Below are 17,157 nucleotides of genomic sequence, written 5' to 3' on the forward strand. Positions count from 1 at the left end.
AATCACAAACATAGATTAACAATCATGGAGTAATTGGAGGACCATCCTGTCGCCTTAACCACTACGGCTACCGGTTGTCAGTAACTAGTAAACTGTGATATGAATTTGTATGGTCGTGAATTATGTATATATTTTGACAATAATATTTTGAAACCTAGCACTATCTAGAATCATCTATACCTGACAGTTACAGTGATATTTACGAAATATATTATATCAGAGCAGATTGATTGATATGTTGTTTATGGCAAAATATCAGCCATCATAGCCCCTCAGGTTCATGATTTCACAGGTAATTATCTTTAATAAAGTTGCGTCAATAGTATATAATACAGTTAAAAGTTTAAAGCTATTTTCGAAGAGCGAACCTGACATAAAATATTTGTATAAGTTAACAATCTTATACAAAACTTTACTATAAACTACATTTCATTAAGAATCTGAAGTTTGGTAATTAACAAAAGTTGCACATTGAGAAATAGACGTCCTTCTTGGGTATTAACTATTGAAAAGCTTTGTTGTAAAGTTCCAAAATCCACCTTATATTTAAAAATAGAACTTTGTACTAAAGTTACATCTGACTCACGGTAGCTATAAATAAAGTTACAAGTTTTCAAATAATTGAAGCGATTCAAGATTTTGTGTCGAAACGTTTGTATAATGTTGTACTTGAGTTTGAATAGATATAACACATGGGCTGAAATGTCTGGGGCCTAACACATAATTGCGGCTAGTATTATTGCATTCACCGCTTTTTCAGTTAGTACCAAGTTTCAAAAGAAAGCATTTAAAGTTTCATGATATTCAACTCATAAGTTTGCGAGTTACTGTGCCCAGAGTGACACTACTTTTATTATTTTCAAAACAGTGGATCTAAAATATTTTCGTATTTTAATTTTACACTGCTGCTTGATAGAAAAAAATACAAATTCAAGCGAAGCTCCATCAGAAACAACACTAAAACGCAGTGGACGTCCACATGAGGTGTTAACACCAGAAAACATAAAAAAATCCACAAAATTGCTTTGAATTATCGAAAAGTGAAGTTGCGTGAGTTAGCTAACATTGTTAAGATATCAAAAGAACGTGTTGATTTTATATTGCATTAGCATTTGATTATGAGAAAATACAAAATCTATTAGTTCAAATTAGGTGCCACGTTTGCTCTGTATTGGTCAAAAATAAACCAACCTGTTAATGATTCTGAACAGTGTTTTGTATGAGTAAACCAAAATTTTTCATCGACATGTGATAATGGATGAAAGATGTACCCACCACTTCACTCCGGAATCAAAACGATCGTCATCTGAGTGGACAGCAGCTGGTAGCAGGCCTATTTCGAGACAAAATATGAATCGTTCTACAAAGTCAGAGCAGAACTGTATGTCTCTTGATGGAGATTACGTTGATGAATAAAGCTCATTCTGAACAAAAAAGATCTTTCTTTGTTACGCCCGTGACTTTCCAACGCAGTTGTTAGAATATATTAATAGTGCATTAGTTATGGATATATGTCCGCTAATGTTTAGCATTGGCTCTTAGCTATTATCGAAACTTTTATTAGTTCAAGGACATCGGAATCAAGAATTAATAGCATTCTCAAAAATTGCTTAGTGATGATATCGTTGGAGTTGCTATATGACTATATTGTTATATAAAAAACACACAAAATAATTTTCTTCTGATATCACATGTTATTATATATAGATTACGCAAGACATCTTCAAATATGATTTCTGAGAAGGAGATAATACACTTATATTTTAATTTGTATTTAGATATACGCTGTTACGCAAAGGAAATCTTAGGGAACAGCCAAATTTTAATACAAGAAGGCGTTGTGCGAATTACGTTTCCTTCGACAACTTTTATATCCAATCAAGTCCATGATAATGGAAAGAGCCTTTTCCGGTTATTGTTTCACCCTTTTCAAGATAATCAATAAATAAAACCCTTTTAGTGTCCCCGTAGACCGATGTCATACTTTTTTTCCTATTGATAGACCCTGCTCCATTTATTTGACACTCTATTCCGTCTAGTTCTTATTACCTCATAAATTTAATATTATAATTATTATCAGGGTGGGGCACAATTGTATTACAGCCGTTTCCGAGTAAATATCCTTTTTAATTTATAGTATAACTTGGCCTGATGCCCAGTTTCCGGACGCTGCTTCAGGAAAATCAACCATCAAGGATTGATATGCTAAGTTTAGACGTGGTGTAATGGGCACCGAAGATGGTGAATGTAGTGGAAGAAAAGAGGTTGTTACCGATGAAAACATTTTAAAAAATCCACAAAATGATTTTGATAGAGATATCAGCTGAACGTGTACATCCTATCATTCACGAATAATTGGGTATGAGAAAGCTCTGTGCAAAGTAGGTGCCGCGCGAGCTCACTTTTGACAAAAAACAACGACGAGTTGATGATTCGGGGCACTGTTTGAAGATAATCAAGCGTAATAAACATGAGTTTTTGCTTGGATATGTGGCAATGGATGAAACATGGTTCCGTCATTTCAATCCGAATTCCAATCGACAGTCATCCGATTCGACTGCAGACGATGAACCCGCTCCAAAGCGTGGGAAAACGCAACAGTCAGCTGGCAAGGTTATGGCGTCTGTGTTACGATATGCGCATGCAAAAATTTTCATTGAATACGTTGAAATAGGAAGGACCATCCACAATGATTATTACGTAGCGTTATTGGAGGACGAAATCGTCGAAAAACGGTTGCATTTGAAGAAAAAGAAAGTGCTGCTTCACCAAGACAATTCACCGTATTACAAGTCAGAGAAAATGATGACAAAAATCCATGAATTGGGCTTCGAATTGCTGCCTCATCTATCAGGAATTATGTTGATTAAAAAAAAAATTTGCCAAAAAAAATGTGTTTAATTATGGTAGGACGGGGAATTTTCTATTGACTTGTTATAATATTTCGGATAGAGCATTACTTCAGGGTTAAGCTCAAGGTCAAGTTTCTTTGCCTGATGTATACCGGTAATGATTATTACTTGCAACATACCAGAATAGCTGATTTTGCTGTCGAGACTGTTATGGTGGTTGTACGTAAAGTTTACGAGAAAGTAACACAAAACTTGAAAATCAACATATCCAGAATGAAATAAGTAAGAATAACTGAATATTAAGTTTAAAATTATGTATTGGATACTTGGAGGAATTTTTTCCCTGACAACTGTCAATAAAATACTAATGTATAAACAAATTCATGTCAATAGTATGGGAAATTAAATATTGTATCCATACGAGCTATACTAAGAAGAATTGGGTACCATTAAAACTAGATGATAAACAGTTTTTTCGCTAGACGGTTTACTGTTTTCGTTGGAGAACCGTATTAATATTTAAATGTACACAGTGTCAAATGGAAATCCCCGAACATGCTACAAACATCCAGTTTTCCTTACATTTTATACTATTTTCCAATATATTAAAATACCGAATAACTTAACGACTTCAACACATACCACTTTTTTTAACAGATGACGTTACCAGGGCCGGGTGTTTTACAATAATAGCAGATTTATAAACAAATAATGTAAGCAAACTTAAAATCCAATATCTTTTGTGTAAACAACTTTTTGTCACTGCTGAATATGACTGTCATTTTAAAGATTAAATATAAAAACCTAACACTGAATATGAGACAACATCGTAAAACCAACATTGTCATGATACAAAACTTATCAGGATACATTATTCCACAACATCTCCGATTTTGGCGCATGCCCATTTTGGCTCTATTTAATTTTAAGACAGAGAACAATTCGAGTTTGGCGCATGCGTATATACAGCTTTATTTATTTATTTTCTATCATGATTATTAGATTTAATGTCGAATATATTAAGCAGGTATATAGATTCAGGAGGTAAATAAAAATGGTAAAATTTTGGAAATAATATATTTTATTTAAAAAATCTTGAATAAAACGAAATAATATAAATATAATTAATATATATCCAACTATTCTATTTTTATAAAAACGTCATATTACATCATCATTTTTTAGTGTTTTAATGTTGAAACTATAGATAAGGAGAGAGATAAATATGGAACATTTTTCGAAATAACACATTTTATTTCAAAAATTATTGAATAAAATGAAATAAATTTTTTTTTTATATGCCTTTTTATTTTTATAAAAACCACATATTTAAATAAATTTACATATTTGAACAATTAACAAGAACTCCAAGAACCATATAAATAAACGTTACCATAAAAAAGACCAAAATCGTTTAGATCAAACACTGTCAATATAGCTAAAACCAAAAGAAAAAGCCTCCACTATATATGAAAGCAGTAAAATTTTTCTAAAAATCTCCAAATATTATCGTTAGTATTTTTAATCCACAAACTCCATTAATATGATGAAAAACATCTCAGTCAATGCATCATTATATTCACAAAACAATAATTTATTTACCTATACTCTTATATAATTATGCATTGTATTTTAATTGTCATTAGAGCACTAGGGTGTCGTTGATAGTTTTACATTTTGTTATTTGAGCCAGGTCTACTTTTATTAGAAAATTTAATTATTTCAAAGTATTACGGTACACTGTTCTATATTTTAGCAAAATGCTGTCTAATTTATTCTCTGATTCTCTGAATTTCACTTTATTCGACTTTTACTCTCTACGAATTCTAGCTACGTCTTAATTATAAAACAAATTTAAATCATTACTAAAATATATTATGTTTAAAATCAATGTCTAATCATTACCAGTTACTGCAGTTTTTGCTACTATTCTTGGTTATGTCCACCAGTTATTTCTTATTGATTTTACTACGACCAACACAACAAGAATCATTTTCTTCTCTATTCTTGTTATCATTAAATTTTGGCATATGTTGATACTTATTCCAGGTAGTGGAAAATGATGTGTTATAAATTTGCCAAATAAAATTCCCACTATAAATAAAATTGATGCCGTTTGGATTTTATATCATTTAAAAATTTAACCTTACATTCTGCACTTACCCTCGTTCTTCCATATTTTAAAACAAATGTATGTTAAACCACCAAGAATAACACAACAATTTAATTATTATTACTATAGAATTATTAATGTAACACAAAATCTAAATATTCTAGATTTTTTTGTTGTTTTGATCTGATCGACCATACCGATCGACTCGAAAAGAATGGACCGCCGTTAGAAAAGGAAAACAATATAGTATGATATAGTTTATTCTTTTCTATTTGTTCTATGCAGGAGACTGCGCATACTCCAAATCCGGAGATGTAATAATGTATCCTAAATTTATCTAAATTAAAAATAATTATTACAGTAATAGGCATAAAAACAGTTTTGGTTGTACCATTCAGCTTCCATTTATTATGAGTTAATTCAGCGACAGAAACCATGAAATAAAATCCAAACATAAAGCAGTGCAATTAGAAAAAATTAAATTTGGATAAAATGAATTTTAAAAGTTTGCCAAAAGGTAGAAAATTAAACAAAAACTAAATATTATCATTATTCAACCAGATTTATAAATATGATATTAAGAAAACAATTAACCCTTTAGGAAAGTTTTATATATGTATGCGTATTCCATAATTTATTAATGATTGTTGTGATTAAAATAGGTAAAACGATCCAACAACCCGTATTATAAATGGCTCACTTGTTTACCTTGTATATAAGACGAAATCGCTTTGTTTCCAAATGTCGACAAGTCTCTATGTCTAATGTATCTCGTGGGTAATCCAGCCTGAAGTCAGAAGGTACATAGAAAGCCGGTGACGAAAAATAAATGAGGTGTAACGACCTCTCGCCTTCGTCACCCTACACATGGTTTGATTATCTGGCTGGAGTAGATGGAACTGCTCAATTGATTTAATACAATTAGGGATAACAATACAGAGTATATTACAGAGATATATTATATCGTTCTTTACTATTAATTGAACTGTGTTGTGTCTTCGTCTTGATATTTTTCATTGAAAATTATTTATTCTTGGTTACTCGTAAGTTTGTGAGTTATTATGCCAAGAGTGACACTACTTTTGTTATTTTTAAAATAATAGATCGAAACATAGTTCCATTATTGTAATAGTTTTCTGGAATGCTTGAAAAATATCCTTTCTAATGTAACTATTATCTATTATCGAGTATTACCTTGATGAGATTTTTTTTTCTTGTGCATTGGGCATTTTTTCAAGGATTTCTCTATCGAATCGAGTAAGTTATAGTAATATGAGTTTATTGTTTTATTACTTTAGAGAAAATCCATGAAATATATGTCACATTCCCTTTCAATCGACGATCTTTCAAAATAAGTTTCAGCATTTTTCAACGATTTTTAGTGTTGGTACAGATTTTCAACGTCTTTCATGTGAACGACGCCTTCAAAATATAACAACTCTTTAAACGAACTAACCCAATTTCGAACGTAACAATATTAGTAATGATTTCGAAGAAACAACTACTTATTCGACATGTTACATTTCATTCATATTTACATGCTTAATATTTAATTTCTATAGAATGTTAAAAGTTTTTACAGTTAAATTAATAACTGCACCAAATTCAATTTTCAATTTCATTAGAGTATTAATTCTACTTTGACATATTCTCTAGTGACTGACTGTCTCTACTGACTCTTGTAATGATGATAATGAACAAAGACAACTTGTCATAACACAGTCTTTTACAATATATTTCATACATCCCTTATGGTAAACGAGTTTCGCACGAAGTAGTTCATATCAACGCTGTCTCATTCGTATTACAATGACAACTTGGCACCACCGAATTTTTTGCTTTACCCCATCAAGAGAAGCATAAAGAGGGCTTATTTAGAGACATTGATAGTGGTAAACACACTTCAACGAGCTATTTAAAGGCTTCATTCGCTGCCCTCTAGATAATCTTATATATTTTGCAAGACAAGAAGATCACCACAGTCACAACAGTAACCACGCTGGGTAAGACGGGATGTCTTCTGGGATGATTTCTAAGTTGGTCACTCGCCAGTCGGTAGGCTTAATACCGAGGACCCTGGTTCGGAGCCCAAGTTAAGCAGTAAGTCTAATAGAGATAAAACATAATGACAAAAAGGAGACTTTAAAATTTAACAAAAAGAATCAATTTAAACTATATAATTTTTTCATATGCCCTTTGTAAATTTTAACTTATTTTCGTAGATATATCTATTTTAGTGACGCAGCATTTAAAAACAAAACTGTGAAGGTGTAGTTCTCGAATTTTTTTATAAAAAAGGTAGTAAAAAACAAACATAAACAAAATGATCTAAAAATATATAAAACATATGAATACGTTAATAACAAAGAAACCAATTTACACTGCACATAACTTAAAAATTAATCTACATTACATTATTACCAAAAACCTTGCATAATGTCCAGCATGTTGTTCTAAATATATAAATTCTAGCAAACTATATCCAGTACATACCACATAATTTTATTCTTTAACGGTTATCCGATTGTTTATTCAGACAAACTCGCATGTCTGTCAACAGGAATGAGCGCAGAAAAGAAAGGAAAAAATAATAATTTTGTTTTCTTCTTCGGCAAATATTTCTTGGCCTGTACTCATTTCTGACATGTGTGTGTATTTTGGAGACCTTCTTTTTATCGATTGATGGATCGTAAGGATGTTTTTCTTTGGGCGTCAGTAGCATTTGTCAGATCTGAAATTTCGCGTATTTTTTTTTCTACCTTGGGGTTTGTATTAAAAGTATCTCGGATTATATTGAATATTTAATGGAAATATATTATTAGGAATTTTTTGACGGTAGATTATAATATACATTTTAATGAATGTATAAATCCTACTTATTGGATGATTTCAATATATAGTTATGACAAAACATTATCTTCCTACCAAACAGGGTACTTTTATAAAATATGTGAATTAATTTTAAGTCTCGTTTTTATAGACCGGACCTACTGTTTAACGTGGACTCCGTACCATGGTCCTCGGCATTAAGCCTACCGCCTGACGAGTGACCAACTTTGGAAATCATCACAGAAGACATCCGTTCTCACCCAGTCTGGTTACTGATTTTACATTCTTTACCAGGACAATTACAAATATTAAACAATGACAAACATAAATTTACGACCATGCTCCAGCAGCATTCGAACCCGCGACTATCGCAACAATAGGTGGACCGTCCTGTCGCCTTTACCACTGCACTAACCAAGCCTGCGTTTATACCTGTTTTTTGTGAATTAAACTTAAATAACATAATAGAATGCATTTCTATATATCTGTTGATAAAATCCTTCATTCTATTTGTTTTTTTTTTTGAGAAGATGATATTTATAGTTTTATAGAAAAATTGTTTCAAATTAATTATTTGCTTGATTTAAGAAATACTCATCCTATTATTTTATTTGGTCTCTATTTAGGGTAATGTGCAAATCTAATTACCTTTAAAAAAATCCCTAAACATGGCTTTGAAATAACATAAAATAAAAATTTTTTGAGCTGAAAAAGAACCATCTAAAATTTACCTGTTCTAGGAAAGAAAAGGAGACTGTTTAAAGCAATCTAATCAAATAAAAAAACATTATAGAGAATTACAGATTTAGCAATATTGACACTAAGTAATATATTATATTACTTTTTAATGTATCTTCTACTGATAGACTTTACACGTTTATTTTATGTGATATTTTTATAAATGTATATATAACGTATTTTTTGTTTCAGGAACATATTTTCTGCTCTACGACTTCATCGATTTCTTTGAAAAAGATGGACCCAGTTTTCTTCAACGAGACAAATATCACGATATTATCGACACAATTTTCAAGAATTTCAGCCAGTTAGAAAGGGATGCTATTGTTTTCCAGGTAAATTGTAATTAAAACATACTTTAATACCATGAATTTTATAATAACCTAATAAATCCAATATCAGGGAAATTTCTGTTATACGTCTTTATATTTAAATACCCTCTATATATTTGTGGTGTATACGTCAATGGGCAATATTTCTTTCGTATAATGTTTGAAAGTAGTTATATGCCATCGATATAATTAGATATAACGTGTGACATATGTATATAGAAAGAGCTTAAAATAGTGTATAGAGAAATGTTGTAAACTAACAAACAGCACATAAATATAATATATGGTCTATTCAAAATATCTTGGCATATAACAAAATTCTAATCCAAATAAAATAGTTAAACAAAAATGTTGTCTATTATAATTTCTACGAACTTAAAACTACAATTAATTATACAGCCACAATAATTTATAGGTTAGAGTTGTTTTCAACTATGTCACACTAGTACGCTCTAGGTACGCTCCAAACCGAAGGTCTTACTCGACCTGAATGTCTATTGTAATAATTCTTTGCAATATCCCATATTAACTCAATTAGATTGAACGTTTGCAGGTTTATAAACTTGCCAAAAAGAATTCTATCTCTTTTTAGATAATACAAAATGATAAGGAAGATATTGTCTGATTGTAAAACGACTTTACAACTTTCGACAGGCACATATTGATGGCGTGCGTCACTACTGTTTTGAATTATAAGAGTTAAAATCATAGTTTATTACTTGCTAATGCAAATTATCTCATTAAAAGCAGGTCCTTGGTGAACCGGAGTCGCGTGTTAAAAACCACAACAATTTATGACATAGGACTACAGTATACGCATAATAGAAATATTAATAAATATTAAATCATTAACAAGATATTTATATGACCATTATATATCCATTGAAAATCAAGTGTTTCTAGTTTTTTTTGCGAAATTTGAAAATATATAAATCACTTGAGGTTATTAAAGACTCATTTATGTACCCAACCGAGAATAGATGCTGTTTTCAATCCTTTCTTCGAGCATATGCCTTTGATAAAACGTATAGTCCTTCCAATAAAATAGACAGTGCACGTCATCAAAACTTGCATAAAATATAATTGATATTAATATTATAGTACATCTAATACATATATCAATAAAGGACTTAAATTACAGTTCACTAATCAAAATAAAATAAATGTACTATGTGGTTATGATATATGAAGTATACGGAAATATCAATGTATAAATACTAGATTAATTTACTAACCTACTTTACCTTCTGATACGGTGCATTATATATCGATATTTTTCGTTAATGATTTAATTTCTAAGGATGCCCTACATTCTGACTTAATAAATTTAAAAATAGATAACGTGGTGCCCGGACATTTCTCCCTTCTTGCCGCGCTATGCAGAATATATGACTAGGGTTAGCCGTGGCCTATCCAGACCAGGCTCCCACAATATCCCGAAATCCCAGAACGACAATATTTTTCTTATTTCGTTATACAGGAATGCCATTATAAGAATGTATGGTATAGGATATATTTTTTCTACCTCTCCGGTTAATTTATACAGGGCGAGGGGAAGTTAAGACCCTGTGGACAGCATATTTTCAAGATGAGCGAGTGACTTAATTTATCATCTAAATTTAATAAACTAGATCAAAGGGTCTATGGTTGAAGAAGAAGTTGGTGAGAAAGTGAGATTTGTTTATTTTTTTGTATTTTATATTAATCGGGACTATCATTACAAATTTTTTTGGTCGTATAAAATCTCAAAATTTTCTTATTTGGTGGTATACCTGTTGCTTCGTATACCAGTTATCAAATTTGAAAGAATCTAAAACATAAATACTAATAGACTTTAAAATACTATTTTGTAATTAAAAAAAAAGTCTTGTACTTGTTGAATAGCAGGAGAAAACAACAGTGAGGGTTTAAAGCCATTCGAAAGAATTATTTTCAGAAAGTACCTTTTATCTTTCTTTACAACCACATGTATTTTCTAGGTTTCGAAAATTGGGGACTTGGAGGGAAGATTTGCCTCGCAGCAACCATCCACCGGACACTTATGAAAGGTTGCAAAGTTGGAGCCAACTTTCTAGATGCATCCAAAGCTTTCGATCAAGTGTGGTACAACGGTCTAATCTTTAAAGTGAACCAACTAGGTCTACTGAATGACCAAATTTCCTTGATTCATTCACACTTAGAAGATAGGTCATTTCAAGTAAGGATTGGCGGTACAGTCACCTCTCGAAAACAAATCTCTGCAGGAGTACCGCAAGGTGCTCCAGTAACTCCAGTCCTGCTCAACTTTTATATGGCTCACTTCACAAACTTCAAGTGTCCACTTCACAAACATTTACACATAGCACTTTATGCGGATAACGCCGCTTTCTTCACTACCGTTTACAGTTCCGAAGCTATCCGCGACAAGTCCAATTCAACCAGGCAATTTCAAGTTAGAAATTCTGGCGGGCTGCAGATTAATCTGAGCAAAACTCAGGCTTTCTGTTCCACTGTAGGAAGGAGTTCCGTGCATATCGCCTCCAAATCGAAAAAGGCCCTATCTCTTGGCTCCAGAAGCTATCATACCTCGGTCTTCAGTTCGACCGTAGGTTTCAATGGTCAGCTCAAATATAGCACGCTATTTGCAAAGGCAATGGCGCGCACAGCCTACTATTTCCACTACTATGTAGAAAAAGCAAACTCCCAATCGCCCAGAAAACGATTGTGTATAAGATGCTGGTCCATTCAGTCTTCCTCTAGTGTGGTAAAGGTACATATCTGAGAGACAACTTGCATTACTCCAAGTGTTCAAGCCCAAAAAAGTCCGCGCTTTACTCAATGCAATGGTTTATGAAGTTATTCGTGAAGAGTTTCATGAACATGCTCTGTGTCAGGTGCTCTCTAGGCGCCTTAAAACACGACATACAACAGGCAACACCTTGATAAAATCCCTACCCATCCACAAACCCCGATAGTTAAACTAACTTCGACAATCTCAGTCATATCCCAATGTCTCTGTCGCCCGCAAAACGTTTCTATCCTAAACCCGAATCGGCATCAGCAAAAGATAATTTAGCTAATTAGCTGGTCAATATGGAAAAAGAAAAAAATATAGGGTTGATAAAGGGCGATTTGCTAAGAAATGTTCGAATATGAGCAAATGGAGCTTAAGCTCTAATTAGCAGTGTAATTAACAGTGAAATCTATAAAGATAATTTGATATAACTGCTTCTTTTAAAAGACTGATGCAAATCTATTTTCACTCTCGACCTTATTTGTTTTTTTTTTCGTATAGTTCAAACTGGCATGAAGCTACTGTTTGAGGTAATTCATAACCATCTCTTATCTGACATGCTCAACAACCAAACCAAACTATTAAAATTTGAACAAGACTATAAAATTTATACAAGAAGATAAATTATAACTTATTATTATTATAACATATTACAAGACTAATATAAACCATTTTAAGCTTAACTCGTTATATTAACATGAATTTGTTACTTTTACAGATTATTGAAGCTAAAAAAATAACAAAATATATCAGTTGCCCTTCATATATCTTATCGTGGGACCAGAAATATTGAAAAATGCCAGATATATATATATATATATATATATATATATATATATATATATATATATATATTTGTTGTTATTATATTATGTTGTTATATTAGTTGCGGCATTAAATATGATAATCTTGGTTGGCGCAGTGATCAAGGCGATAGGACAGCCCTCCTACCGTTGCGATACTCATTGGTTCGGATTCTTCTGAGGCATAGACGTGCTTTATGTTTGTGAGTGTAAATGTCTTTATAGGTAAAAAGGAATAACCATCCCGATCAGACCAGTGGCCAGGCTGGGTAAGAGTGGATGTCTTCTGAGAAGGTATCCATGTTGGTCATTATCCAGTTGGTAAAATATAACAAACAAAGGCTGGTTTTAACAAGGGAGGACATTATATCCCATCTTCATCGTTTTTATAATAACAATTCATGAAAATTATGAAGTATATATTACTAGTCGTTATCCATTCACTTGCATTCATCTCTATAGGCGGGTTAGTCCGTAGTGAATATACTAAAAGTTAGTAACTAGCTACACAACAAAGTACAAAATCCATTATTATCGTAGAATTGCAGAATTTCGATGTTAATATGGAAGTGGAGTCTTTCTTTACGTTTTGTTACTAATCTAATCTAATCTAAGACCTTTTTTTGGCAAAATTAGTTTTTTTATTGAACATAATTCCCTTCAGGGTGATAGCGACCCTCCAACTTTTCGATACAATTTTTGTAGTACGATTTGTCCTTTGCTTCAAAATAGGCATCAGTTTCGGAGATCACCTATTCATTCGACGAGAATTTCCAATTTTTCGATACAATTTTTGTAGTACGATTTGTCCTTTGCTTCAAAATAGGCATCAGTTTCGGGGATCACCTATTCATTCGACGAGAATTTCTTCCCAGCAAAAATTATTTTGAGATCTGTGAACAGAAAATAGTGGCTGTGGTCAGATATAGAGAATACTGACATGAGGAAGCAAATTGAAGCCCAATTCATGGCTTTCTGCCATCGTTTTCACTGACTTTTGACATAGTGAATTGTCTTGGTGACGCAACACTTTCAACACTTCAGCGATTTCGTCCTTCAGTCCTATAACAATACTTAATAGTCGCTGTTGATAGTTCTTCCTTTTCCAAGGTAGTTAATGAAAATTATTCCATGCGCATCCCAAATACAGACACCATAACCTTGCCAGACGACTGTTGCGTTTTCCCACGCTTTGGAGCGGTTTCATCTCGGATGGCTGTCGATTGGACTTAGGAGTGAAATAATGGAGCCATGTTTCATCCGTTGTCACATACCGACGCAAAAACTTGGGTTTATTACGCTTGATCATCTTCAAACACTACTCCGAATCATCAACTCGTCGTTGTTTTTGGCCAAAAGTGATCTCGCGCGGCACTCATTTTGCTCAGAGTTTTCTCATACCCAAATATACGTAAATGATATGATATACACGTTCAGTTGCTATCTTTAGAGTGTCTGCTATTTCATTCAATTTCAATTTACGGTCATTCAAAATCATTTTCTGGATTTTTTAAATGTTTTTGTCGGTAACAACCTCTTTTGGGCGTCACTGCATTCACCGTCTTCGGTGCTCATTTCACCACGTCTAAACTTAGCATTCCTATCCTTGCTGGTTGATTTTCTTGGGCCAATATCCAGAAACTAGGCATTAAGCCAAGTTTTTGATTCAACTGTATTTTTTCCCTTCAAAAACCCATATTCCTTATTTTCCATATTTTCACATTAACAAAAGTTGCTTCACTCAAAAAGCTAAATAGTTCACAAACTAATGATCCGACAGCTTTCAAATTTATACACGCATCTTTAGAGGGTTGAGGCTAACTAAAAAATATATTGATTTAATTTTTATTGCGCTATCTATGTGTCAGGCCGAAGACTTTTCAATTTAATTGTTAATATATTAATTGTTATCTATTTGTGTAGGGTAATAATTTTCTAAGGACCAACACTTAAAATAATGTTGGTCTATCATAAACTATATATATTGAGGCATAAGTATTATCTATAACCAACATTACAAGTTGAACACAACAATGAATAAATAAGAACGAAATAAATAAGAAGAAAGACGAAATAAATAAGAAAATCTTCCTAAAGAAATCGGGCATTTTTATAATATATCTAGAAAGTCCTTATCCGAAAACTTTGATAGAATATAAATATTCAACATTGTGGCGTATTCAATTGCTCTTTATTCTTACCACTCGTAATTCGAGATTTAACAATTCTCTTTTTTGCGTAATTTCATATTTTTCGAGCGGCAGACAAAATTGCCAAAAATTTTCATTAATATTGCCCGTACGTCGTGCTGTATATTTTTATTTTATTTTATTTTAAATATTCGTAACAGTAAACTTTTCGAGGACTCACTGCCATTCAACACATTTAGTTTCCATTCCATTTTCGGTATATGTGCGATATGTTGTTAGAATTTATTAATTTAGGACAAAATGGAACGCATCACCGAACAATGATAATACTACAGGAAAATGTAATTCAACGCGTTTTAATCGATCAGAAAATTGTTGTGGGAGATAAAATTGTTTAGAGTAAATTTCCCCACAAAAAAAGCTGATGCGATGTAGAATTGTACTAGAAGTAAAAGTATTGTCCATCGGCAGCGGCTACTTCTCCCACCCTTCAGGCAATTTTCATATTCCATCACGAAAGAATGATCTATCTTTTTTAAGCTGTACTCGAACCGAGCCATTTTTCAGTATCTTTATAAGAACTGATGCGCTACTCAACAAGGTCACGACCCATATGCCGGAATAAGTAGTAATCAGAAAGAACCAGAACCAGAGAATATGGCGGGTGGACTAGCATTCATTTTAATATTTATAAGTATGGTTTTACCAGCTTTGCAATATGGCGGTGGCGTTGTCTCGCTGAGGAATAACATTGTTGTGTCTTTGCTCATATACCGGCCGGTAACAATCCCCATTAATGATTTCATCGAATAATTTTGTGACTGTCCAGAACACCCTTTGCCTCCGATGTCAAAATAACTACTTTTAACACGTCGAAATGACTATTCACATGTTGAAATCGATGGAGCATGGTTGGCAATATATAATACCCATGATCTTCAGTCGCCTTTTCCACAAATTACTGTCTGGTTACAAATATACCCTATACGATTTAGTATACAGTAACATCATCTATTTTAAATCCTTTAAAATTTATTTGCAGATCCGAAAATATACACACTTTATAACAAAAATCAAATTACTCAAAATTGACTCGCAGAAAAGTATGACAGTAATATTATAACATAATTTCTTCCATTATTCTATTAATATCACTTGATTATCTATTTTGTTTCAGTATACGAACTGGGAACACGTGAACGATGGATATTTAAATCAGAAAATGGTTGGAAACGTGGTAGGAGATTATTTCTTCATTTGCCCAATGAACGATTTCGCAGAACTAGCGGCCGAGAGAGGAATGAAAGTTTACTATTATTACTTCACGCACGTAAGTATTTTATTTAAAAAGGAATTATATGTTAATTGAGTTCAAGTTCAATTTATGAAAATTCAGAATTGTAGCTTCGATGTAAGCTAGTGGACTTCGTAGTGATTCCAAAATATGGCGTCATAATTTCACTATATTTTATTTAGTTTAATAGCAAATACCAGGAACCTTTGAAAAGAACTGCAAACATAGTTCACTTCCTAAGAGTAAAATTAGCATTAGGCTTCATGTTAAACAATTGAAGAATTATTTAAACTACTTGGCTAATCGATAGTAAGCAAGTGCATAAAATAAAACGACAAAATCTGAAGATTTGTTTAAGTATTTTAATATACTCCTTAGCATAATATTATGCTTAGCACACACACACACACACACACACATATATATATATATATATATATATATATATATATACTTAAACATATAATTGAAATGCCTTTCTTTTTAAGTTGCTTTCAAAAAAGAGTTCTTCTAACATGGTATTCAATTCTGGCTCAAAAGACGGATATAAGTAATAGCTAGCGATTAACAATAATTTTAAGAAATTAAATAGTCTGTTCAAAACAGCAATGAGCCCACGTCATCTGAATTGATGTCGCAATGTTGCAATGTAACAAAATTATCGTCTAAATAAAATAACTAAATTTATTATATTATTACTATATTTCCCTTTAGTTTGTCCTTTTACCTGTATACATCTTTCTTGATAAAACTACATTTAATCACTGTATTCATAATGCATTTGCCATATCTGTAAAATCGTTAGTATTATAGACAGTTCTGGTGTGAATATCGTTCTTGACCTGAATGTCCATTACAATAATTCTTTGCAATGCCCCATATCAACTCAACTGGATTAAATATGCAGTGATAGAGAGGAATGTGTAATACTATGTGGCCATAACGTTCAGTAATCTGATCTACCATGTGTCTTTACTCAGGATTATTTCTAAAAAACGAAATTACGTAAAATGCAATTAAATATTTCATATATATTTACTGAGTAACAATTTGAAATAGTTATATTATTTAACATGGTTTTCTCGAAACTTATTTTATGTATTTTCAGACTTTCATTAATTGTAGCCTTTTTGATACACTGATGGTTCCTCCAAGTTCTTTAAAAGCTAATTTTCAAACTACTGCGAAAACAAGTTATGGTTCATTTCTGCATGACATTTAACCTTGATCTTGGACTGCACCAGGAATAAAACCATTCCTGTTTCCAGCATGA

At 32.2% G+C, this 17,157-nt stretch overlaps 1 protein-coding gene across 1 annotated transcript in view; it reads left to right on the top strand.

Moving 5' to 3' along the window:
- Window positions 1-17,157, top strand: part of Ace (Acetylcholine esterase) — a 331,041-nt gene that overhangs the window by 220,463 nt on the left and 93,421 nt on the right. Inside the window, exons 2-3 of the mRNA XM_076394392.1 lie at window positions 8,725-8,867; window positions 15,768-15,920. Of these exons, the coding sequence (XP_076250507.1) occupies window positions 8,725-8,867; window positions 15,768-15,920 (296 nt within the window). The remainder of the gene's footprint in view (window positions 1-8,724; window positions 8,868-15,767; window positions 15,921-17,157) is intronic.

Source organism: Rhynchophorus ferrugineus, unplaced genomic scaffold (assembly GCF_030347505.1).
Source record: "Rhynchophorus ferrugineus isolate W39M unplaced genomic scaffold, kcgeb_rfMv2 rfM2, whole genome shotgun sequence".
Taxonomy (NCBI): domain Eukaryota; kingdom Metazoa; phylum Arthropoda; class Insecta; order Coleoptera; family Curculionidae; genus Rhynchophorus; species Rhynchophorus ferrugineus.